Source organism: Salminus brasiliensis, chromosome 23 (genome assembly GCF_030463535.1).
Source record: "Salminus brasiliensis chromosome 23, fSalBra1.hap2, whole genome shotgun sequence".
In the NCBI taxonomy this organism is placed as follows: Eukaryota; Metazoa; Chordata; class Actinopteri; order Characiformes; family Bryconidae; genus Salminus; species Salminus brasiliensis.
In genome coordinates, this window is record NC_132900.1 from 23,631,220 (window position 1) to 23,658,348 (window position 27,129).

At 41.0% G+C, this 27,129-nt stretch overlaps 2 protein-coding genes across 4 annotated transcripts in view; both read right to left on the reverse strand.

Moving 5' to 3' along the window:
• pik3cb (phosphatidylinositol-4,5-bisphosphate 3-kinase, catalytic subunit beta) overlaps positions 1-21,093 on the reverse strand; it is a 29,938-nt gene extending 8,845 nt beyond the window's left edge. The window contains exons 1-21 of one of the 3 annotated variants that reach the window (XM_072669317.1): positions 20,612-21,093; positions 16,619-16,664; positions 16,362-16,545; positions 15,073-15,301; positions 13,702-13,925; positions 11,732-11,914; positions 11,225-11,392; positions 10,130-10,219; positions 5,904-6,155; positions 5,718-5,814; positions 5,090-5,220; positions 4,913-4,969; positions 4,436-4,624; positions 4,231-4,352; positions 3,749-3,892; positions 3,182-3,281; positions 1,230-1,420; positions 1,011-1,120; positions 796-874; positions 382-549; positions 83-206 (exon numbers count right to left, since the gene is read on the reverse strand). In XM_072669317.1, coding sequence (XP_072525418.1) covers positions 83-206; positions 382-549; positions 796-874; positions 1,011-1,120; positions 1,230-1,420; positions 3,182-3,281; positions 3,749-3,892; positions 4,231-4,352; positions 4,436-4,624; positions 4,913-4,969; positions 5,090-5,220; positions 5,718-5,814; positions 5,904-6,155; positions 10,130-10,219; positions 11,225-11,392; positions 11,732-11,914; positions 13,702-13,925; positions 15,073-15,301; positions 16,362-16,511 — 2,808 coding nt within the window. In that variant the 5' untranslated portion in view covers positions 16,512-16,545; positions 16,619-16,664; positions 20,612-21,093. Of the gene's footprint in view, positions 1-82; positions 207-381; positions 550-795; positions 875-1,010; positions 1,121-1,229; positions 1,421-3,181; positions 3,282-3,748; positions 3,893-4,230; positions 4,353-4,435; positions 4,625-4,912; positions 4,970-5,089; positions 5,221-5,717; positions 5,815-5,903; positions 6,156-10,129; positions 10,220-11,224; positions 11,393-11,731; positions 11,915-13,701; positions 13,926-15,072; positions 15,302-16,361; positions 16,665-20,611 lie in introns of all 3 variants that reach the window. The other 2 variants (XM_072669318.1, XM_072669316.1) reach the window with 2 other exon arrangements.
• A 622-nt stretch (positions 21,094-21,715) lies between these two features.
• Positions 21,716-27,129, reverse strand: LOC140546234 (uncharacterized). Its single transcript, XM_072669470.1, has 7 exons — positions 27,008-27,129; positions 26,578-26,632; positions 26,115-26,471; positions 25,979-26,033; positions 25,595-25,752; positions 24,713-24,843; positions 21,716-24,507 (listed from the first exon to the last, which is right to left on the reverse strand). The coding sequence occupies exons 1-7, from the start codon at positions 27,127-27,129 to the stop codon at positions 21,960-21,962; spliced, it is 3,426 nt and encodes a 1,141-aa protein (XP_072525571.1). The 3' UTR covers positions 21,716-21,959.

Here is a 27,129-nt window from a genome sequence, read left to right on the forward strand (position 1 = left end):
CTGCAATTCCCATGGGTCTGTCCTGCAAATTCAGTCCTGTATAAATATTAGAATAACATACACAACTTCTGCCAGTACTGACCTGTCCTGTACTGCGAACCATGATGTTGTCACTATGGCGATCACCAATGCCTAAAACATAGGTCGCAACGCAATATCCAGCACAGGACAGCGTGAACTCCTCAATGGCCTTTTCCAAAGCATCACTACACACACAAACACACACACACACACACACACACACACACACACTTTATACTGCAGCTAAATTCAACATACACTGATACTGCTACACTTCTGACAGTTATGGGGGAGATGAGTGCTGGAATTGTGTGTATGTTCTAGGTTAGAACAGTAAGAGATGCATAGAGGTTCAGTTACCCGGGGTTTTTATCCTTCAGCCAATTAAGTAGAGCATCTTTGTTGAAAGCAGCTGCGGCGGCCATGTTACTGCTGTTCTTTTGGATGTTGGCAATGGTATCCGCAGAGGAAACCACCTCAATCAAACCTGTCCGATCTCCTGTTGCCAGGCAACCGTAAGGAACAATCCTGAAAGGAAGACAAATATAAATATACATATACACATATATATGTGTATGTGTACACATTTATTTATTTCCGTACCCACCCATCCACCACTAGTTTTAGGAGTACTTTAAAGACTGTTGGAAAATGCACAACAGTCCTGAACACGGCACACAGATACCATGTAATATAGTCTCTAGAAGTTTTACATAAAAAACACGCTCATTGACCACAGGCAGGCAGACAGACAGACAAAAAGGGCAGACAGACCTCAGGTCCAGGTTGGCCTCCTTCCACAGTAAATCCATCAGTCTGAGGATCTGCAGTGTCAGCATGTCCTGCCTCAAATCTGAGAATTATAGACTTAACTTGATCATTTGACCTTCTGTTTTTTACCTTCATCAACTGCTCCATCAAAAGCTCTCCTCCTCCTTCCGCCTTTATCCCTTCAACCCCTCAACCCTTTTATGCCATCCCTTGCTCACCGTCTCCGTTTTTGAAGATGATTCCTAGAGTGTCTCCGACCAGCAGCTTATTATGATATACAATCCACAGAGGCTTCATCTTTGAGTCCATATACCTGCACCTCTCCACACTGTAGGCAGGGAGGCAGAGAGGCAGAGAGAGAGACAGACAGAATGAGTGCTTTGAAGCGTATGTAAGAGTGTATAAGCTCTGTGATCAGGTGGGGTGGTCAGTCTTACTGGACGCCGGCAAGCAGTATGTGTGGATTAAGTGGGGAGTGCAGGTCAGACAGGGTTTCAATGAAGCCTGTCTGTCTGAGGCACTTCATCATGGCCTCTTTCAGTTGAGCCTCCTTTGTCTTATTCTTTGTCTTTATGGTTCCCAGTTTGATCAATTCATTCACTGCTTTTAGTTTACTGAGAGCCTCCACCTGTGTACACACACACAAACCCCCCCCCCAAAAAAAACAAAACAAAAAACAAACAAACAAACAAACAAAAAAAAAAAACACACCTGTTCACACACAAAGGATCTAACCAAATTTACGGTTTGGTGCCAAAACATGCATCTCTTCATTGATTTTAGACTGCCGTGTAAGTTAGTGTTGTATAGTTCTCACTGATGTAGCTGCTACAACCTATAGTGGATTATACAGTAAAATTAAGAGTTAGCATGTTTGAGGGGTTTCACACACACCCTACAACTGTTCTCAACACAGACGCAGCGTCCTTGACTGAGCCATCATGATTTCATTAATTGAAATACGGTCTATGGATATGGTCGATAAAGAATTAAAGAAAAGACTGAATGTCCAGTATTCAACCCTGATTGCAAATTAGGTTTAGCTCAACACAACTAATATAACTACAGCAGTTTCAGAAGTGTTCAACCCCTTCACGAGTGGCATCTTTAGTACTTAGTACTAAAGAGTGCAGTGCTCTTTGCTTTTGCTTGAGCTTTTGGGTCAATAGAAAGATTAGAAGAGCAGACGTTGCTGAACAAAAATATAAAAATAATTAAATACAAAATCACGCACGCACGCAAAAAAAGAAACCCTTAATGAAACAAACTGTTAAAAAAATATAACAATAAGGTAGCGCAATTAGCATCGTAGTAGTTTCAGTCCTTCACAAATTAAACTTAATTTAACTATAGGGTAACCTAAACTCTCTTCATATTGTACAAAGAAGACCAATGTGTGTACATTTTCAGGTAATGGGGAGATTCTGTTCACAAACTAGCCAGCCTTTGGGGAAAAAAAAAGAAAAAACATTTGGGCAGGGTTGAAGTGGTTGGATCGCAAAGACAGTGTTCGGCTTCCACCATGCTAGCGGACCAGACTTGGCTCAACTTGGGTAGGTCAAATACTTCTCCATCTCTTTCTGTGAGCTGTCTCCATCATGTTCTTCCTTTTAATCATCAAACTCAGATTGCACCCGTTTTTAAATATCCTCCAGTCTCCTTGTTGTGTGGTGGTGTGACAGTCCCTTTTTCCTCTTCTTCTCAGACCAACAGCTAGTGCAAGATTTAGATATCATTTGGCACAATGCTTTTCACTTGTTCAGGTTTTGTTTGAAGTACTTCCAAACAGCAGACCTCTCCTGCATTTTGCTTTTCTCTTACCGCCGCAAACCTGAACTGAATCGTGATGTTCCCAAAATACACTCCCCCACATTTAAACATACCAAGAAATAGTAGTAATTATAGTACAAAATGTGCTGACAAAATGTCTTTTGTAGGTGTTTTTAAGTTTAAGTTGAATTCCAATGTTTGACTGTTAGTTTTTCCTCTTTAAAATCTTCTTTCGTTTGCTTTACTGACAATTCTTGTCCTCTTGTTGAACAATGGCAACTACGGACTCCAGAGAAAGAAACAAGCCCAGGTATCTTATTCCTTCAACAATGAAGTGATACATGCGAACATGAGTAAATCATGAAACAATTGAATTGAGGGGACTGAGTATATTTATAATTAAAAAAAAAAAAAATCAACAGGGGGGAACCAAAATATACGGAAATACCCCTACATTTAAGTCTGAAATATGCACTTTTCAAATAAAATTTCAAATTAAACCAAACCAATCAGTCATGATTAAACTGTGGAGCAGTGGGGCATATTAAGGAAAAATGTGTCTGCACAAAGAAAAGGGGAAAAAAACAAAAAAAACAAAACACCACAACACAAAATTCACCTGCTTTTTAAGCACTTCGATGTGGGGAATGCAGCCTCTGCAGTACGCCTCCAATATCAGAGCAAACTGTACAGATACTGCTGGCATGTGTATCTCTGACCTGGAAGGAAGTGCGCACACACACACACACACACACACACACACACACACACACACACACACACAGTTATGGGCAAACATTGCAGAAAATACTCCACCAGCTAGATGGCACCATTGCTATACAGTAACTACATTACACTAAACAATTAATGTGCTGGATATTTCAGCCACATCAACTGTTAACAGCACAAATGCTCTTTGAAGGGCTGAATGCAATCACATTCTCCTCTCCTCATGTTACAAAGGCTTTCCAGAAGAGTACAGGCTGGTATGTGAAGTTCTTTGAATTCTTTTTATTTTTCTGTGAGTCTTAGTTAATTTAGTCTTATAAATGTGCTGTGGAAATCTGTTCAACAATGTTTAAATTAAGTTTAAGTAGCATACACTTAACTGCAAATTCGGCAGTTCAGGAACTGCAGACATTACACTGAACTTTTGTACACCACCTACAACCTCACACACACTTGCCTAAGATGCCAGAAGAGGAAATGTCCAATCTTGCGATTGGTCTGCGCACGCTCCAGCAAGAAGCGAGTCAGGGCACAGTCGTAGTATGGCTCATAACGCAAGACCTGCACCAACTGCAGCAAATACTGCGACAGCTCCTCATCACTGAGAGAGAGTGAGACAGAGAGTGAGACAGAGAGTGAGACAGACACACAAGAGTCTTGTCCGGTCACATTTACTGTCAGTAATTGTTACATTCACTGTGTATGGCTCTGTTCCTCGGGTTCGTATGTAGAAAATAATGTTAAGAAGTGTCAAAATGACAACACTGTGATCAGGTCTTGTATCCTATTGATCAAAGTCAACTTAACATATTAAACTTTTTTGACCTTTTCACTATAATTAATTTAATGGCGCTGTTTGGGGGTAGTTGACAAAACAACCACCTAGTAACACACAAAGTAAGAGTGAGTGGACGGAAGGGTGGGTATTAGAGCTCTCACCTCATGTCCTGCAGGCAGCTGACTGCATACTCTCGGACATACTGATCTGGGTAGTTAAAGTCCAGCAGTTCCAAAGCATCTCGGGGACTCAGCCGGGGCCAAATCTGTAGCAGAGCCTGCAGCTACAGGGAGACAGGGAGAGTGAGAGTGTGCAAGTGTGTGTGCGCAAGTGTGTGTGTGTGCGCGCACGCAAGTGTGTGTGTACCTGAGCCATGTCCTCATGTTTGCTCCACTTAACTGACAGCAGCAGTTTGGGGAGTGACTGGGGGAAGTTCTCTCTGCAGTCATAGCGAAGAGTCCAGATCAGATCCTTTTCATTCTCACAAAGCTGAGAGAGAGGATCCCTCTCCATGATCTCTTTTAGCTCGATGTGGAACTTCTTCCCCCCACGGCCCTGCAGATGCACATACACAGACAGTCAGCAGTTACAGATGTATAGAATCAGTGTTTAAATAAGACTCTGGCATTTTTGATGATTACATGCTGAAGAACATGCAGAGACATAACTTGTTTTGTTAGACCAACAAAAACACACCTGGATATCTTAAATAATTGTAATGATAAGGTATTAGTAACCTTGGATCCTTAGTATTTTCTGATGTTAATAATTCACTGTATCACCTGCCACTCACTGACTAATGAGGAACAATGGCTTTGAGAGTGTGTGCATGTGTGTACATACACCAACCATTGACATTGAATCAGTGGCCCCAGCAATCTCTGCAGCTTTCTCCAAGATCTGCAGTAAGGAGCAGAGAGTGCAAATTGTTAAATCCTGTCTAGTTGTAATACAGAGTAACACTGAGTAATTGTAATTAATAGTAAGAGAGTAATTAAGAGTTATATTGAGAGTACATACCTTATCAAACGGGGGGAATACGATTGGACTAGGGGAGTATTCTGGGAAACGGATGTGAAGCGCTGTGGCATTCTCAGTGTAAGGGTTTGTCTGGATTGTTCCAATGGGGTTTAACATCTCCTCCAGCTCATCTGACACACACACACACACACACACACACACACACACACACTCTTAAAAATAGTAACCTGAAGGGCCGTAATGATTCATTTAGGGTTTTAATGATTTTCTATTCTGAGATCTTATCTGAATTACAAAAATGTTTAACAAATAAAGTGTTACCATAGTAACAGGCATTAAACAGGATCACTGTTCAGTCTATGTAAAGTGTAAATGAATACTGTCATTTTCTCACTGTATCAAAACAATTATCACCAAAACAGGAGCATTACAGATTTTTTTTCTATTTAATTTTTCTGCCTTTAAATGTGCACACTGGTATTCAGTGAGTAATTTGTGTCAGTTTTTAGGGTGAACAAATGAAATGAAATGCATGTGCATTGCCACTTTAGAAGTCAAACAAACCAAACACCAAACTACAACTCTCCAACAGAATCCAACTGAATGGAATCAAACTGAATCAAACTGTGTGAATGAAGTGTTAGTGCGAGAGTGTGAAATGTCTCACCAGGAAAAGAGGACCAGGTGTGTAAGATGTCGTCACCAGTCTTAAGCTGTCCCCTGTAGTCAAACACCATAGTGTTGACCCAGGCAATTGGGTAATGCTGCATATAAAAACAAGCATAATGAAACACCATCCCTACTCACTCCGCCACTAAGCTAACTAAGTGATCATGCAGAGCAAATCTCTCACCACTTTTCCTGCCTTCCGGATGGTCTGGTATTTGTTCATGGCCGTGTTCTTGGTGGACTTCTGCTTCTTGCCTTTGTCCATGACTGCATAGACAGCAAAGCAGAGGCGGGTCATGCGAGGCAGGTCGGACACAGAGATGTCGAACTCCAGACTTCTGTTCCACACATACTCCAATCGCCCACTGCTCTCGCTGCTGACTGCAGGCTTACAAAGCAGTTCTGTACCATGGAACAGCCCAGCACGCACCTGCACCTGAGAGAGAAAGAGAGAGCAAGAGCATAAGAAAGCGTGAGACACAAAGAGAATGAGAATGAGAGTTTGATGCACACATTTGTTACATAGTTAAAACTGCCTTGCATTTACATTGTATTGCCAAAGTGAGTAATGTATGCTCAAAATATTATGCTGAAAAGCCTCAGGACTGGATGACTGTAATGCCCTTCTGGTTGGAAGTTCATGCAAATCATAAAAAAAAAAAAAAACCTCCAACTTTTTTAGAATGCAGCTGCTACTAGAAAGATTAGCCCTATCGTGGTTCAAATCATATCTAACTGAACGCTATCAGTTTGTAAAGATAAAAGAATTATCTTCAAATTACACAGAAGTAAGATATGGAGTTCCGCAAGGCTCAATTTTAGGACTGCAATTATTTACATTTTACATGTTACCACTGGGCTCAATTATAAGCAGACATGGCATTAATTTCCTTTTTAAAGCAGATGACACACAGCTCTATATATCAGCCAAACCTGATGATGCATTTAGATTACAGAAAATGGAGGACTGTGTAAAGGATTTAAAACTCTGGATGTCACATAACTTCCTTCTTCTTAACAGTGACAAAACCGAGGTTCCCCTTTTAGGTCCAAAAGACACTAGAAATAAACTATCAGACTTAATGTTAGACTTGGCTGATGCTTCCATTATTTCTGGTCTAGCAGCTAAAAATCTTGGCATCATATTCGACTCAGATTTATAATTTGACTCCTTATCAGGACGCAGAAAAGCTAGTACACGCTTTTATTACCTCAAGGCTAGATAACTGTAATGCACTTTTGGCAGGTTGTTCCAGCAGGAACCTCAATAAACTTCAGCTGGTTTAAAATGCTGAAGTCAGGGTCCTTACTAAAACTAGAAAATTTGACCATATCAGTCCAGTTCTATCAGCTCTTCACTGGCTCCCAGTTAAATTCTGTATTGAATACAAAATTCTTCTATTGACATATAAAGTCCTACATGGCCTCGCTCCTGAGTACCTGTGGGATCTTATTACATATTACGAACCATCAAGACTACTTAGATCTCAGGGTGCTGGCTTCCTAGTAGTTCCCAAAATTCAGAAAACCTCAGCAGGGGGAAGATCCTTTTCTTATAAAGCTCCCTAACTCTGGAATAACCTTCCAGATAATGTTCAGGACTCAGACACAGTCTCAATCTTTAAATCTAAGCTGAAAACTCATCTGTTTAGTTAACTTTTGGAAATTAATTTTTCCCCTTAGATAAAGGTTACAGGTCCAGGGGTTAGCGGACACAGGGAATTGTAGTACACTGAGATGCAGGACCTGTTGTCTCGCTGCTTACACGCGATCACTCAGGTTTGTGGACAGTGGAGCAGATGGACACTACCACTGCTACCTGTTTAATGACCATGTTAAAACCTAAATGTCTGCCACTATTAACTATCTGTTGTATCTGGTTTGGTAATTTTTATCAATAATGGTTAAATAGCTCTGACCAGAGGAGGATGGGTCCCCCTTGTGAGCCTTGGTTCCTCCCAAGGTTTCTTCCTTCAGCTCTGAGGGAGTTTTTCCTTGCCACTATCGCTGTCTTACGTAACTTCTTTTTTTGTCTCTGTCTTTTACTAATTACTAATTATGTAAAGCTGCTTTGTGACGACAGCAGTTGTAAAAAGCGCTATACAAATAAGTTTGACTAGATACACACACAGACTCGCAAAACATGATGCCTGTTATGAATTTTACAATTTAATTGTATTTTAAATTCACAGGCAACATCTGTGGAAAAGTCTGAAATTCTGAATATTAACACAGATACATCTGCTCAAGTCATTAGGTCTTCATTGTATATAAATTGTGTATTGTAAAACTCGGCCAAAGAATGAGTTGGGAAGAGAAGCCCAGACATGTAACTCTTGTTAAATTTTTCCAAAAAGTGGTGGGTAATTGGCAGTGAATAGATTGTCTAGCTTAGATGTAATAAACACACCAAGATATCTGAATCCTGCATCAGAAATTTGAAAAGGAGATATTTGTCGTATGTCGACGTCCCACAATATATTCATTGGTAGGGCCAGTGATTTACTAACCTTAATTTTGTAACCAGACACTATACCCTACTCAGATATTATGTCAAAACTTTAACAGAAGCTTTTGGGTTAGACAGGTACAAGAGCACATCATCTGCATAATGAGAAATATGATGATGATGATGAAGAACTCATTTCTGGTATCAAGATCGGTGGAGATTATTACATCTGATAGACTGAGCCAAGGGTTGATTACTAAGGAAAGAGCAAGCACCCCTGGCGACAACCTCTGCCCACTAGAAACATATCAGAAAGAAAGCTGTTACGGCAAACAAAAAAAATCCCAAAGCTTTTTTCAGCATTAAGCGAAACAATGAGGGCAGAATTTTTATCTAATATGATCTATATTAAGAGCTTGGCGCATAATTTCCGCTCCATATCTTGAGCTCACAAAACATGTCTGGTTCAGGGGTATCAACCATGGTAACAAACCCTTACATCTTTGAGCGAGTACCTTGGCAATAATTTTGAAATCCACATTCAGCAGACTTATCTGTCTTTAGGAAGAACATTCCAGTGGATTTTTGTCTTTTTCTAAAAGCAAACAGATAGAGGCAGTTCTCAATGAATCCATATCGTATTCTGTTCAAATACATGTTGAAGAACCGATAAAAATGGGTGATAACTCATTTCCTATAAAACTCCACAGGATATTTGTCCAATCCTGGGGCCTTACCAGAAGAAATTAACTAGATTTTGTTAATTAGTTTGTGGGTCATATGTTATGATTCCATTGTCTGTTCTGATTGCTTTTATAGATTTCATATTCTGATTCACCTTTAACCTCTTAAAACAGCGTTTTAAGAGCAGCGTTTTAAGGTAAACAGGAAGCTTTCCCCAGGAATACGCACTCTGCTGCAGCAACTGCAGAAACTATCACAGCGGAAAAAAAACAACACTCATTTAATTTGGCAACAATAATCAATAAAAACGGCTTGAAAACAAACTCAGAAGGCAAAGAGGAAAGTATTTTATGGCGCTGAAAAGGTTTTGGGGGAGTTGGAACAGGAAAGTGAAACTGAGGCTTTGCTGGAGTTGGACAGCAGTGAGAGCTGTGAAAGCTAGAATAACAAAACCTGACTAAATAAAACAAGCAAAGGTGAAACTTGAACCTCCTGCCTCTTTTCTCTTATTTATTAGTGATTGCTCTTCGTTTAGCACTAGAATAAAAAGATTTAATTAAAATAAAACTGGTGAATGACATAGGTTCGCCAAGGAAGCAAAAGAAATACAGTATAACAATGCCATCAAGTACAGATAATACACAATCACTTTTGTGCAGTAAAGTTAGTTATTCTTATGATGGAGAGGTTGGGGACTTCAAAAGGACACGTGGAGAAGCTGCCTGTTCACGGTCTACTCCAGCAAGAGCAGTATTAGGAATCAACTCCAAATTTTGTCTGGTGAAATTAGATCCATGGTGACATGAGATTCAAAAGCAAAAAAGGTCTGGGAGACATAGTCTCTAAAATCGAAATTTTAAAATGAAATTCAGAAAAACACCAAATGTTTTGTGTTTTTTGTTTTTATGGTTATCTCCATATTTTAACCACTGCAGATCAATTTCAATATCTTTAAATGTTTTCTATGACACATTTGAATTTGATACTCTTCAGTAACATTACCTAATGAAATTGCCTTTAGTGTATATAAGGCTTGAGCAGAAAGCCTGAAGATTTGGGAGTGTGATTCCAGCAGAAAATTGAAAAAAGTAATATTGGATAATTGACTTGAAAAGTCCTGTATTTAATATTGCAATATATATCACAGAAAAAAAAATATTGCAATGTTAGTGCTGATTGGGAGTACCCATTACCCATTGTGTCGAGCCTGAGACTGAGCACCCACTAAGACCAGCACTGAGTGTAATACAGAGATCAAAGATCTCACTATCTCTTACCTTGGCTGTCTCCTCAGCATTGACCTTAATGCCCCTCACCAGAGTGATTTTAAACATTGAGTGGACTTCCCAAACACACATGTGCATCTGCTGTGAAAAAAACAGAAGACAAAGTCACGCACACGCGCGTGCGCACACACACACACACACACACACACACACACACACACACACACACACACACACACACACACACACACAAAATTGTGTCACTTTAGAGTAACTGACTGGAGTTGTGGAGGTGTGTCACAGATTACAGATCACCCTGGCAGAAGGCGTGTGTTTTTATTTAGTGTTGCATCAGGTCTTCAGTGTGTCCTCACGTCAAGGTAAAACATTAACAAACACAGATCAATCAGCTTGCAGTTGTAGACCAGGAAGGTGTAAAGTTAGCTTGCTGAGGAGATTGTAGCTGGAGGACTGGGTTAGCTTTCAGTCTAGTACCCACTTGCACTCCCTGCTTCCCCACACTTTAGCTTTGTAAGGCTTTCACTAGTGGGCCAAGTGTGTATGTAATGTGTGTGTGTGTATGTGTGTGGGGACTAAATAGAAGGCTTTGAGGAACACAATTAAATGTCTTATTTGCATCTTATTCCAAGTCTAATTATTGCAGAATGTATTGAAACATTTGTGTATGTTTGTGTAAAATATAGAGGATGTGTGTAAGTATTTAAAACAGAAAATAAGAAAGAACAATTGTTCTGTTGATCTTTTGTCTTATTACTTATTTCTGTAAAGCTGCTTTGCAACATAATCAGTAAAAAACTCAACAGAATAAATTAGATTTGATATACAGGCACTCTAATGTAACGTTGGACGCATGTCCATAAAAGATACTGCAGAGCATCACTGTCACTCTAGGATTAGAACTAGAGCTTTTGGGTTTGTCACTCACATCGCTGTAAGGACACTGTGTTACTAACATAGTAGGTAACTTAGGAGAACCACATGCTGGAACAAGCATTCTGACAAGAATGTCTACTCCAGTACTAAATGAAACATTTTAATACTCAGTGACTCACAGTGAAGAACCTTTCATTTGTATTATAAGAGTATTCATTGCAGTCTGAGCATAGAAAAGCTGAGATCACTTACTGACAGACCCCTCCGCTTAGGGGGCAGTGGAAGCGGGGGGTTTGAAGTCTTGCGGGTCAGCACAGCACCAATGGTGCTGATCTCACGTTCAAACATGGCCTTCACCTCAGTGCAATGCACCAGGGTCAGATGGGGGATCTCTTGAGCCAGCAAACATGACCTAATATACTACCCACACACACACACACACACACGACAAGGGGTCTGGAACTAAGTGAGAGACATTTGACCAATCAAAAAAACCAAAAACAAATTGGTAATCAAGTTATCCTTTGTTTACTTGGCTTTGTTTATTTTAAGTTTATTGAATGAGATTTTTTTTTTACTTTTGCAGATGAGGGTGACTCTCAGAGAACAAATACTAACATTTGCTGCTTAAAAATACATACCTAATAAAGTGAAAAACCTCTGCAACTCTAAATAGAGTTATTTATTCAAAAATATTACATTTCATAAATATGTAAATAACGTTCAAGTGTCTCCCTACTGAAATGCCCTGATTCTTACTTTGTAGTGAATAAGCGTGTGTTCTCCAAACAGGAACTCCAGTTTGCTACTAACTCTCAGCACATAGTCACCAAGGCAACCTCCATCTTCATCTGAGCCGTGAGTGGTCAGCCATTTCCGGAGAGCCTGCTCCGTTAGCTCCACTACAGTACAGCTCAATGGCACCTTCAGACTCGCAGTGTCCTGCAGGAGCATATTAATATCACCATTACATTATTTATGTGTGTAGTGTCACCACATGTCACTAGCAGCTCCTTCGGGCAGACTCCTGTGTGAATGAGTAGCTTTAAAAAAATGTCCACTCTACCATCTCCTGGGTAGATTAACACAGAAAATCCAAAAGATTTCAAAAGAAAACAAAATTTCTGTCATTCACTGTATTTCCAGGAATTATAAGTTTTTTTCTTCTGGGTGACTTAAATGCTAGAGTGGTGGTACAGTGATATAAGAAGAGAAGTAAAGGTTATGCATGGCTATCCATTACTATGCATCAGCAGGCTAATATAAATGGTTTGAGGCTACTAACACTCTGCAGAGAGCATGACTATGAGAGAGGCAAAGACCACATTGGATACACACACAATCCAAACACTGGCACCTGATTGACATCGACATTTTAACATGCAGAATGTATTGAAACTGTGTATGTGTGTTTGTGTAAAATATAGAGGATGCGTGTATGTCAGATACAAATTAAAAATATAGGAAACAGTTATATAAGAAGAGAAGTAAAGGTTATGCATGGCTATCCATTACTATGCATCAGCAGGCTAATATAAATGGTTTGAGGCTACTAATAGTGAGCTCATAGTGAGCTGTTTTACTACGAAACAGCTAAACTATGTAACTAAGTTACTGCCAACCCAAACACACATGTTCTGTTCCTCTGCAGATGCAAAGACACCACAGTTCGAGGCCCTGCCCTGCATCCACCAAGCGCCGACAGCAATGGCAAAAATAACGTGAAAAGGTACAAACAAACAATCTCACACACACTCTACTAAATATATGGTGAATTAACAAATCTGAAAACATTTCAATTATGCTGACAAGAGACATGCAGGCCCTAGGAACAGCTCCATTACAGCCCTAAAAGTGGCAGATGGAGTCTAGTCTTGAAAGATATGGAATAGATCTTGGCAAGGTGGGCTGAACGTTTTTAAGTCCTCCTTACAAACAAATTGCTCCATCCTGGAAGAGTTTCCCAACTGGCCACCCATTGAAGTTAACCATCCACAAACATTTCAAGAAGCTCTAAACTGACTCAAAAACAAAAAGTAAAACTAAGCTGATCCACCAGTTAACCAGGATAAGACAAGGGTGTGTGTTGGCACCAGTACATCTTACTCATGTGTGTTACCAAGCTGCTCCATAATGAGCTTTAAAGCAGTAGTGGGATTACTGTAGACTTCTGGCTAAATGTAAATGTAGATTCACAACCACAAAGGCCTCAGCAGCGCACATCCTTGATTTGTGGTCACTGCTGTGAAGACCTATCGCTGACTGGGGCTTTCAATCAACACCAATACTGAGGTGATATGCCAATGGAGGGCCAGTCCTCCACCTGTCAGCCCCAACAAGGAACATATTCCATTGTTCTGTAGGTCCTCCAGTCCTTCACCTGGTGAGCCAGATTTCAACACCTACCCTTTTAAATACTACAGGGCTGCAACACCAAGCAAGACAGCAATAGGCAAAAGCATCTACACATGCAGACCAAAGCGGTCATCTACAAAACAGCTTGTATCACCACTCTCCTATACAGCTGTGAAGACATGATCCCATATAGCCTCCACGTAAGGTTGCTGTCTGCCCACACCAACCCAGACCTTAACTGCCCAACATGCAATAAAATTGAATCAAGAATTTTGAAGGATTTTATATTCATCAGAACACACTGTTAATGGAGAAAAACGTCATAATCAAATATGATTGACTACCATAAGCAAGCAAGCAAGCATGTGTTGTACCTGGGACTGGTTGTAGTGCATGGTAATTTTGATGTCGCTCTCGTTCCTTGTGTCGTAAAACCCCTCAATTGGCCCAGTCTCTATCTGAGGTGAGAAGCAGTTCTGAAGCCACTCCCCCCATGACATCATCTGCACACACTGCATCTTCTCTTCACTGATTCGCTGCATTTTCGAACGGAAATCTTTTACTTCCTGGTCCTGTAGAGCATCAAGCTCATGCAGCCCTGAAACCATAAGAGGAGAGCCTGGTCACTCACACAACACTAACAAAGCTAACATAGCTCCTGAGGGGTCCTAATGTGTAAGGGCAAAGAGAGTCATTAAACTACAGTATAGTCAGTAGACTACAGTACAGTACAAGTACAAACAAGGGGTGGAATACACACAGAATGAAAGGGGGGGGCGAATACAGAACGTTGAGAGAACACCTAGAGAACACAAACAACTTTCAGAGAAATGATTCCTAAAGAGAAAGGCTTTTTCCAGACATGCATATTATATGAAAAATGAATTAAGGTCTAATGACCACTTCCTCTGAAATCAGCACTGAAGGAGGAGAGCTGAACAGGCTTTTACACAAACAGCCAAAACGCAATTTACCATCATTAAAAATGCATTTGATCCCAATAAAGAGAACACTTAGGATAAATCATTAGTTAGAGTGCCAGTAAGACAGTGCGCAAAACAGCAAGAGCAAGTTTTGAAGGTGCCACCTACACACAAAATGAGCTCTGATTTAATTAATAACAGTATTAAACAATTTAGTATTAGTTTATCACATTCAGCAGACTGATGATTCTCCACAAGGGGGTGCTCAAGTCGGCTGCATCATAAGAGGAGTGGTACTTGACATCAGAGACACTATTTCCTCAATTTGAAATCTGTGGGGAGCATGCCCTTAAAGTTTAGAGTAGTGTATATGGGACTAAAGGGTCACTGATTCAATCCCCAGGACCAGCATCCTTGCATGAGGATACTTTGAACAAGGCCCATAACCCCAAACTGCTTCCTGGGTGCTAGGTGGCTGCCCAGCGCTTCGGGTGTGAATTCTTACAGTCCTAATTGTGTGTGTGTGTGTGTGTGTGTGTGTGTGTGTGTGTGTGTGTGCTGCCAGGAATGATTTTAATGCAGAGGTTGAATTATGTTGTACTGCTGTTTGATGGTGGTAAAGTGTGATTAATCTTAAATGTTCATGGAAAAGAGACACAGGAACTGGAGCAAGGAATAGAAATGGGTGCAGATAGTTACAGTGGATATGGACTGCTTTGTGGAAAAGTGCCATGAGGGATCTAGATATGGTTCTGCTGTAGCATCTCTTCATAAATGTTCTATTGTGTGTGTGTGTGTGTGTAAAATATACAAGTGCTTTACCCTTTCCAATCAGCACACCAATCTTTGAGTCCAGAAGGCGTTCAGCACGGCTGCAGTTGCGAGCAATGAGTTTCAGGACAGGAAGAAACGGCCGGACGTCACACAGACGCCTGCTCTCGTCCTCAAGCTCCTCATGGACTGCCGCCTGGTTCACACACTCGAAGATGTGGCCATCAATCTCCCCCAGCAGAGAAAATAGGGGATATGCCTGTGCCTGCTTCCACAACATCTGTGCGCACACACATGCACATGTTTAAGCTGTAAAGCATGACTGAAACACGGACAATAAATCTGATCACTGAGGAAAATCTGCCTTCAGTTATCAGATTTCTGTATAAATCACACATCCTGAGCATGAATTACAGGAGTATAAAGCGGTGTTTAGGAGCTGCATTTTCCATGTGATAAAGCTCCATCAAGTATCTTCAGAATGAATTACGAGTGGCAAAACTATACCACTCAACATTTATATTAGGCCTTCTCTCGCTCTCAGGGTTGAATACAATCAATCCTCCTCACGGCAATGTCCCAATATCTAGTGTGAAGCTTTCCTAAAAGCACAGAGGCTGTTACTGCAGCAAATGGGGGACAAACTCCCAATTAAAACCTCAGATTTCAGCAAGAACACTGAAGGAGCTGGTAAAAACTGTGGATGTAAAAAACCAGCACAAATTCTGTGAACGTGTTTGAGCAGAAATTCCGAGCACATGCTCTGAATCTACAACAGTTTGTAGGGCATCGATGTGCCATGCTGCTTCCAATTTTTAGTCCAGTTTATCCACCGTGGTTTGGCCATGTCAAGGCATTTATTCCAATTTCCGCCACTTTTCCTCTTCTCATGCATTCTGCTGGGGTTGATACCACACAATCAGCTAAACACACAAACTACAACTCCGTATTCTACAGAAGATGCAGTACTAACCTGCTCACCCTCTGGCTTTCTCACACATACGCAGCATTCCAACTACATATTTAACATTTCTGTGTTCTAGACCAAGACCAGTTTAAAGGTTCAGTAAAACAATGATGTACTATAGATACTGCGTTGTAGGTGTGTGATATTAGTGCTGCTACAATAGGTACAGCATGTATTAAACTGCTATATCTTAAATGCAATAAAAAAAGAAGAAATAAATAAATAAAACTCCGCTGATCTGCAGTCCAGTGTCAACCACATAGAGAATGGCTACCTGTGTTCGTTCTTTGTTATGTCAAGGTTTATTTACAATGTAAAGGTGTTTTTGTTTTAAATTAGACATAGGTGTATGTTTGCATGAAACTCCACTCACCTGCTTGATCTGTTGGATGGTGCTTTCTCGGGGAACGTCCATCTGAATGTAGACTCCAGTGGGTAACAGGAAATCTACAGTCACCTGATCGTCTCCATCCAGCCCTGAATCCGCCCACACATCCAGCTGATCAGTCATGGCGGGGGGCATGGCAGAGAGCTCCCCACAGCCCAACCATGGGACCCTGAGCAAAGCAAAGAATATAATTCACACACAGACACACACAGACACACACAGACACACACAGACACACAGACCTGCTATCTGCTAGTCAGCTCCATGGAGGTGGAGGGAATGCTCCATCTGAAACAGAAGAATGAAAGAGTGAAAAAGAGTGAAGTTCAGTATTAACTCACATGTACATGCAATTACATTTAGATTGTTAATGATTTTATTCTGTTCACATGCAAACTAAACACTAAACACATTCAAGCTGAAAAAGCACAATTCTTCCAGAAGTGCATTTCTGTACAGAATATGAATTTATTACAACTACACAAAACCATACATAGGTGCACAAACTTATGTACTATAGACCCAATCTATTGACTGTCTGATACTGACAACCAGCAGTTTGGTTTAAGTAAAAAGCCACCCATGTGGACACACACACACACACACACAAACACACACAAACACACACACACACACACACACACACACACACACACACACACACACACACACACACACACACACATTGTGTGGATGGGTCGAGACCTGCAGAGGAATTTAGTACTAGCAGAGGGACACGGACAGAAGGGGGCTGAGAAGCAGGATGTGACAAAGGTGGAGGGGCAGGCAGAGGAGACTGGTGGGTGGAGTAACAGAGGAGCTGAGTCAACAGGACTAAACACACTGTGAGGAGAAAACTGGTCCTGTATCAGACACATCTGCACTACCCTCACACTGACCACAGTGCAGGTGCCTACAGGAGGATATGCTGCACACACAGCCTCAGAGTTCTGATCCTAAACATCCTTACACTCAGCTATGGCTTCACACACACAGCTTCCTGTCTGATTTTTTAACTGATCAGACTGTTAAGAGCATTTGTCATAGCCTTCACTGCACACTGTGCATATATTCCATACACACACACACACACGCACACGCACACGCACACGCACACGCACACCACTGTAACGGAACTCAGTGATGTGTGAGGTTAGCGTGAGGGGAAGCTGGACTGGAGAAAATATAGATATACAGTTTTGTTTGAAGATAAGCAGTCTGATATTAACCTTAACAATGGAATTATCTTAACCTCTGCCACGCGCGAACACAAACTTTGGTTCAGCTGACCGTGCAGTCTCAAGCACACTCCCACCACACCAGCCCACACCAGCCCATCCAGAGCAACACAGAGAGAGTTGCCCAAGTGGCACAGTAACAGCGGCACTTTCTGGTGCCCCACCTCCCCCAATCCACATCATTCACAAGCCCACATTCAGATCCTTCTTTGTTAATATGTAAGGTGTTCTGATTCTAGATAAAGGTTCTTAGTGTGTTCTCCCCCCCATGTGATATATGGTGGTGAGGGCACACAGGAAAAATGTTTTGCTGTTTTTTTTTTTTTTTTATACAAACAAACAGTGTTCTCACATGACCAGGAGAATCACTCTATTTACAGCTCTGAACCACCACCCCCCCACCAACTTCACACTTAAGAAAAAAAAAGTAAGATATTTTCAGATTTTTCTGCCCAACGTTTCTCTTAAGAAAAATAAGAACAAGTAGCCCCACACTTATCTTAGACAATCAAAGTTCAGAAGAAAAACCTTTAAAATTATTGTTAAAAGTGTTGAATTACAGATTTCTAATTTAATAAGATAAAAAGTGGAGTTTGTTCAGCATAAAAATCAAACACAGACAATCTGTGCTTGGGCTGGATCAAGGATTGGCAATCCAGCAGTAAGAGCAGATTTGTGCCAGGTCAGCAAAAATGACCCCAGCATGAGAGTCACAACCTTCTGTGCTGATCATTAAACACGGTCTGTGTTTCAGTTCAACATTTCAGCATTGCTACCTCCAAAATATGCTGATGGTCTAGTGGATGCTAATAATAGAACTCAAACGAGTGTCTATTCAGCTTTTTGTTATGTCTGCTTGCTAGCTGCATGTGACAAGCAGTCAACAATGCATTATTAAACTTATAGCGTTTAGCAACAGATTATTTTACAATCATTTTTATTTTTGCAGTGGCACCCAAAGGGGCAGTAAATAGGCCACTGCTGAACTCTGAGATGAGCAGTACTATAATATTTACTGATACTGTGAGAATATCAAAAAATATTGTCAGAACCACAAGCTTCAACCACACACAGTGAAGATGCAGAGGACTAAACTATTTTCAGTAGACACGCACACTACGGCAAATAGTTTTAACATTAATTTGTGCAACCAGATTAACATTACAGATATCTGCAATTATTTTATGACTAAACACTGGAAATTGCAATTTGACGTCTCTAATCCCATTTAAACTAATTTAAATACCATCACATTTACTACTGAGTTGTATAAAAGCTCCAATTCAAGAGATCTGCTATTAATTACTAATAAATTCAAAGTAGTCAAAAAGTAAATTAGAGATGTTTAGTCATAATTCCAATTAATGAAATCCTAAATTCAATTCTTAAATAGATTTTTAGAAACAGATTTCATTAGTGCAGATTACACTGTAGCTATCCTAAATGCAAATAATGATTAGGCAAACCTCAGTTAGGGATTTCCAGAATTGTATTTATGTCTAGTCAAAATTGTTAAGATATCTCCAAATAAATGACAGATCTTGACGCTCACCGTTCTTAATGAAAGCTTTGCTAAGCCTACTTTTATATTTTTACTTAGTTAATAAACTTAATTAATAAAATCATATTGAAACTTTTATTGAAGTATTTCCTAACTGGAATATTTGTACATTTACTTTTGTATGGGAGTGTGCTACTATTCAGATTCTCTCCCGTACTAAATACAGAAATTAATCAGTGTTTATTAAGCACAAACAAAAAAAAGTACTGAGTAAATACTGAGTCAATTTATATTTGTTCTTTTCTTAGACACAAAATTGTCTCAAAGCTCCAATGGAGCGACTATCTAACTGCATACTCATCAGGTTACATAGTAAATTTTGGTTCCAGAAATGGAGTGTGACATTTGGAATCTTCACCTGCAGATGGGGATCATCCTACATGGCCATCGCATAGCAGTGCACAGGAATTTAGCCTTCATGTTTAACCCATCTGTAGCAGTGAGCACATACACCCTCAGTGCTGGGCAGCCACCTCAGGGACCAGAGAGCAACTGGGAGTTAGGCACATTGCTCATTCAAACCACTAACCTTCCAGTCCCAAGAGGGATTCTGAAACTATCAGGCCACAACTGACCCACAGATATGACCTTCATGTGAATGAAAGGGAAACATTTCCTGCATCCTCGTCACCAAACTTCAGCATCAGAGATTTTCAAACGAACATGTAACCAAGCCTGTATATAAAAAAATCCTGTGGACTAATAAGTTTAAAATTGGACCCTTTGAACTTCAATCCAACGTGTGCGCTCATGACTTAGCACGCTCTTTTCCGGCCCTTCCACGGTTCGGTGACGTCATGTCTGAACTGGCCCCAGGCCTAGGTTCAGGTGTATCTCAGACACGACGCACCAATGACCAACCCTTCGCCCACGCCCTCCCACACACATCGAGAGGGTGACCACTGAGCGTCGACGCAGCTCCGCCCAGCACCGCTGTCCGAACAGCAGGCCTCTTGTTTGTATTTGGTCAGAGCAAGCAAAACACATTAACCTATCTGTCTGCGCACACTGTATGTGTCATTGGATAAATAACGTGCAAGAAAGTTATGTGCCATAACGTGTTTAATAATGAGTTTAATCACAGATGGACTAACGTAAAGCAGCGAGGGGGCTGTTTTGGATGATTAAAGAAAAAATAGAGTCGTGTGTAAGCACGCGAGAAATGCGTGGCAAGGTTGCTTAATGGTTATATAATATCAGTGACATATGTTATGCACAGTGCGTTTTTGAACTACTGAAGCTCTTTTTTAAAGTCTCCGTTCCACCTTAAAAGCTGCAGCAGTTACAGCAGTTAGCCTGAGGCGCCAGTAAAGAACTTCTGCACTATTTAAGGTGGAACGGATAATTCGATCGAGAGGCCAACTTTCAAGTAGCGACTTATGTCTCGTGTTTTTTTAGGTACCCTGTTTAAAAGAAAGAGCCACACACACGCTCACCTTCCGCCGACTCCAGACGGCCGTGCTGTGACCAGGTTCAGTATCCCTTTTCTGCACACGGAAATAGCCAGGCCACACGTTGCGTCAGAACAAAAAGATCTAGCTAAAGTTCTGAAAACAGACGAAGCTCGAGCGCGCACGAGAGGGCTTGTCCCCTAAGTGCGCAGGTGAGAAGCAAAGGTAAGGGGGGACGAAGCTGCTCCTACTCATACGCTTCCTGTTTGTCCAGAGGACGGGTAGCGCGTTCCTTGCTTCAGCACTTCCGTAGCAACAGCGCGCCACCGGTTCTCATTTTTTCTCGCTCTACGGCGCTCGTGCTTACACACTGCCGTGATTTCAACCGGAAACGCGCACATTATGTAGAACGTATGAGCCCACCCACGTGCATTCAGAAGGCGTCTTTAATACAACTTCATTGCAGCCCTAAGCCATCCCTTATGATAAGGGAGCAGTTTATGTGACCCTTCTTCACGAAACACATAAACGTTGAGCACAAGTCATCAGAATGCCATTCTGCACTAGTGTGCTCACTGCGGGTGATGTCACGGAGCGCAGCAGCCAACCAGAAGGCTCTAACAGTGCAAGAGGAAATTTCCTACGCGCACAGTAACACAGTTTGGTAAGTACAGTTGGTACAGTTTGGGGGGCGGTTGTCCATCAGTCCCAACCCGGGGGGTTATTCACACTCACACTCACAAATCTCAAGTGTTTGACATCGTTCCATTGTAAGAGCAGTACTAAAAGAGGTGTGTTTTGTTTTAGTGCGCCATCTAGTGTCCAACTACAGTACGTTATCTTTATCCTCATAAACATTTTCATCTCTCATTCTCTGCAGTGTTTGTGACGGAGCTGTAACTGGTTTATCGCTGACTGTTCTATGTCCGTGAGGTGCAATGCGTTGGTGGACAGTGTGTGTGAAAAATATGCGTGTTTACTGCTAAAATCACTTTGTTAATAAAAGGGTGTCGGACAACTGACAACAGGAAGAAGTAACTTGTTTGTTTTGTTTATTCAAGAGATTTCAGAATTATAACTTTTAATCAGGTTTTGATTTACATACAGCTTTGGACAAAGCTTTTCTGATTACTTTTAGTTACTGTTCACACATTCATCTCACAACATTCTATACTAATAGCAAAAAATAAACTGATATTTGTCAAAGAACCAACATGTAAAAACATGAAATAAAGTATTTAACTGTTTCAATGAATCACAGACATTTTGATCAGTTACTTTATTTAAACCAGTTAAATCACTAACTTAATGCAAAAACGAAAGCCTGAATAGAACGTTAAAAATACATCCAAACTTATGACAACAAAAATGTAATTAAATCAATATAGTATCATCAGCCAAAAAAATCAGACATCCAGTCATCATTGTTGTTTAGAGTGGGATGGTTCTGTGATGCAGAAAACCTGTCATCTGGGCAGAGACTGTTCTCTTTTTGAGCTCCAGTCTGACTCTCTAATTCAGGCACTAAACCTGAGTTTGGTTTCATCGGTTCCATAGTGAATGCACCTGAAACACCATTATCATTATTAGTGAATTGGTCATTTTGAAAGGGGTTTAAAAAAGGGTCAGGACCGTTTCTCTCTAGTCCAGTGGAGAACAAGTCATTATCAAAGGCAAACTTGTTGACAAAGGTTTGGTCTTTTTCAGCAGCAGATTTGGAGAACATGTTCCACTGTGCCCCCAGCTCAGAACCAAAAATGCCAAATGCTTCATCTTGAGCAGACCGCTCAGGAACCTTCTGTTCTAACAGAACCAAGCTGTGAATTTCACTTGATGGCTCACATTCTAGACTAAACAGGTCAAATACATCATTGGAAGTAGGCTGACTGCTTCCTTCAGGGTTCCAACTCAGTCCGGTTGTCACAGTGTAAAAGGGGTTGTTCTGAGTGTGTGTTTGTTCAGAGGCTGTAAGTAAGACCTTGTCCACTGAAGTGTGTTCTGGTTTGAAAGGTTTTTCCTCCACACAAATGATAGGGGGCTCCTCTGAGGGCACGCTGTTATTAATCTCGTTGACTGAGAACTTGCTTAAGTTCCTTCCAGGTTGTTCCATCTCTATTTCTGTATAACCAATCTGTTCTCCAGGTTCTGTGAGTGTAGCATTCTGAAAATGTTCATCCTGGGCTGCTCCTTGATGGAAGGCAGTTTGTGAACTGTGTTCCTCAGCTGACGATTCTATTAGAGGTGTTTCTTTTACATCTAGAACTGCACGATGTTCTGGGAAAGCAGAGGGGTCATAGTGCAATGTCTGAGATGGTGATGTGTCACATGAATCATCAATGATAGACTTCTGAGGAGAATATATACTACTAATCTCTGTGGTCTCTGGAGTTATAGAAGTGCTGCTCAGTTCCTCAGGATCCGTTTGATGAGATGTTCCCATAAGAGTGTCAGACTCTGAAAATGAAATGGCTGTTAAAGGCACAGAGGTGGAAGCTTCGCTATTGATATCACATAAGCTGTCTGCTCTAGCAGGAGGAGAGGTTTCAGCATTGGCTTCCACTTCCGCAGTCTTCAGTTCCTTCTCTCCTGTTTCTGTTGGGTCAAGAGCTACTGTGGGTGTTCTCATTCTGCTCTGTTGTGATTCTTGTTCTGACGTAGACTGAAAGAGTTTGCTCAACAAGTTCCTGGGTTTGGAGTCAGCTTTCTTGTTTTCTGTCTCCAGCATACTCCGACTCACTTGGTCCTTAGTCGTCTCATTTTCTTTTGGTCCACTGCTGAAGAGTTTGATTAGGGGGCTTTTCCCTTTAGAAAATGCTGTTTTTTTATTCATAATTTTTTTGCTGTGGTCTTTTATAGTGGCCCGCTCTTCAGTGTTTGCTGACATACTCTGACTTTTATTGCCTGTTGGCTCCCTCTCTTCCTTTTGTCTGACATCTGGTAAACCTGTTGGCAGCTCTGATGGCTCTGACAGTTCGAGGACGTATCCTTCTTGAAACTCCTCACACTGAGAAATGTCCTGCTTCTTATCTTCAGCAGGATCTGAGTGTTTAGTGGAGTCATCAAAGACAGTCTGAGCTTCTTCACTCAATTGATTAACTAGAACTTCTCCATCATTTTCCACTTTTCCATCAACTCGACAGACTTTGATCTTGCCATCAAGAACAGTGGAATCGTTGAAGGTCACTCTCCTACTGTTGTCTAATTTCAGGTCTGCTTTGGTCTTTAAAACGATTGTGCCTTCTCTTTCTTTGGAATACAGTGGTGAAGCAAAGTGGACAGTCCGTTTTGTTTGTACATTTCCCTGCTGGCCTGCAGAGTCTAGAACACCAAAATTGTTTTCCTCACCTACTTTAAGATGTTTGCCTGAAATTTCCAGCAAAGAGAAATCTGCAGCCTCTGGTTTTGAAACCTCACAACAAACATCAGGTATAAACTCTGACTGCTGTGCTGTACCTATGTAGGTTCTTGTAACAGAGGGGAGGTTTGACTCTTCCTGCACTGCAGGTGAGAGCCAGCCTGCTCTGTTCATTTTATACTGACTAGACTGAACCGTGTTCTTATTATACACATTTCTGGATCTGAACGCTTCATATTTTTTCGAGTCTGTCATGTTTTGATCAGCAGAGAGTTTGGTTCTCCTGTTTTCTGGAGGCCATTTAAAGCTCAGTTTGCTTTTAGGGCAGTTTTTAGTTTTAACATCACTGCTCTGCAGATGTGAGACACTGGCTGACAATCTGACTGTGCTGTCCACACCTACTGATTCCTGTTTGAAAGCTGGACTGATCTTGGACTCAGGTTTGAGGTCATCTGTCTTTGGAATCCAGGAGTCTTTGTGCTGCCTGAAGCCAAATCCCTCATCATAGTTGCCCTTCCGCTTGAACAGCTGCTGGTAGTGAGACGCACAGTAGAACTCTCCGTAAAGAGCAGAATAGCTTTGAATGCTGCAATGAAGTGCATTATGTATATATACATAAGCATTATTTATAACTGTGAGATTTTTGAAAATACATGACAATGTTTATAAAATAAATGACAATTTTTTTTAACATAATTTGATATTACTAATCAAATGCTGTTAGGTTTAATGCAGGTTTATGTGAGTTATCTCAAACTAAATAAATGATGATGATTGTTATAAACCCTCACCTCAGTTTTGTCCCGCAGTGTTTACAGCAGAAACAGCTGGTGTGGAGAACATGTTTATCAGCCATTATTCTCTCCATTGGATAAACTGGACTCTGACAGGCATAGCAAGTTTCTTTTGCAGATAATGGGAACTAAAACAAAAATAAAAGCAACAACATACTGTGTTTGATTTTTGGGGGGTTTGTATCATTTAAATAAATTAAATACACAAAATGCTGGCCACTTGAAAATGCTAAATATTTTTATTGTGAACCTGAGCAAGTTTATAACTATTCACCCCCACCCCCCCAGGTCAATACTTTGTAAAGCCATCTTTTAGCACTTACAGCTGCAGGTCTCTTGGGGTATGTCTCTATGTAATTCTGAACTATTCTTCAAGGCAAAACTGCTCCAGCTCCTTTAAGTTAGATGTGTTATGTTGGTGTACAGCAATCTTAAAACCATACCACAAATTCTCAATTGGATTGAGTTCTGGGCTTTGACTAGGCCATTCCAAGACATTTAATGTTTCCTCCTTAACCACTCAAGTGTTGCTTTAGCAGTATGCTTAGAGTCATTGTTCTGCTGGAAAATGAACCTTCATCTCTCACATCTATGGAAGACTGAAACAGGTTTTCCTTAAGAACTTCCCTGTATTTACCACCATCGTTCCTTCAATGTTGACCAGTTTCCCGGTCTCTAAAGATAAAAAAAAAACATCCCCACAGATGGTATTCTCGGAGTGATGAGAGGTGTTGGGTTTGCGCGAGACATAGGGTTTTCTCTTGATAACCAAAAAGTTCAGCTCTGTGGAGTGTATGGCTTAAAGTGGTCCAATGGACAGATAGCCCAATCTCCAATGTTTACATATTTACCTCCTCCTCTGATTAAATTACTACCTACCATCTGAGTGGGCGATCTTGAAGACTCTGCTCCTCCTACTTTAGACAGGTAGAGAGCTGACCTAATCTTCACAGAGGGGATTGAGGCTGAAGAAAACACTCTGTTCACTCCTTCAGTGCTTACACTGCACTCCTTACACTGTGCAGAGCTTCTCCCACCTGAAAACACACCAGACTTACCCTGAGTACTTTTTTAAATCCTGGCAGAGCAGTGGAACCATTTCACTGTTTACCATGATGCTTAATCCAGACAGTTTAGAAAAAGCTTTAAATTTGTGCTTAATCAGTTCAGTCAGTTCACATACACATCACACTCCTGGTAAAACACACTAGTAATCATTGTTTTTTATAAATCTGCATTACAGTGAAGATAGAGTGGACTTACCACTGAGGAGAACCATGCGTTTATCCACAGGTCCTAGATCCCTGGTTCTCCACGTCTGTTAGAGAACCAAAGACCACAGTTATGTTAATATGTATATATAAATATACACACATACACACACAGTTGGAAAACACACCTCATGAACTGAGTTCTTCCTGTTTGGAGTCACAATGCGTCCTTGGCTTCTCTCCCACACCCTCCCACTCTCTCTTCTAACTGGGATCGTTTGATTTAAGGGGCTGCTCCCGGCCATCGAGGTGGGGTGGTTTAGGGGGTTGCTCCGGGCCGGGGGGGTGGTGCTGTAGTCCAGCTGAAGGCTTATCTTAGATTCAAACAAAGCCCTCAGAGCACCGGTACCCTGCAACTCTCTATGAGACAGTGTGTCCACTGACTGACTCCGGGTCAGAGAGCTTGGGTACCCGGACCTTTTCCAGGATGTGTTTAATGGACTATCACTGGTGTGAACAGGGTTTCTTCTGAAATGCACAGACTGCTGGGAAACATAATAAGGGTAGTCATATAATTACAGTTAGTTCTTAGTTGATTCTAGCTGATTAAATACAAGTATTTTAAACATTATGGTTTGTAGATCATCATACCTTTAACTGACCTCCTGCTGTTCCAGCATCTTTGGGGTCAGTACAGCTCTGATATCTGTCAACAAAACAGCAAAACTAGTAACATAACCCTTAAGACCTCAGAGTCAGCAAACAACTGCTGCAGATTAACACAAAACTACCAATAGTGTTGTTCTGTTCTAGACATTAGTCCAAACTAAGTGACACAGATTTAGTCACACTTTTAGGCACAGCAATAACTAGCTATATTTCCAACATTCCTACATGCATACATTCAATAAGGCTCTCTTTATCTCAGGGTGTAATAACAGTGACTGGGTGTCTGTGACTGGAATGTAAATGTAAATGTAAATGGGAGCTATGGAAGACTGTATTAAGGTGGTGGCAAGTGTGTGTTTAGGGAACACTATTTCCTTGTTTTACGTTAATGGACGACTTTATTCTAACTCACTTTTGAATGAGCTGAGAGACAGTGGTTCTTCTGTCCAGCGAGGGTCCATCTACTGTAACCCATGAACCTCCACTCCCAGAGAGGTTTTTAAGGGACTGGGTTCTCCTCAGGCTGCTGTTCAT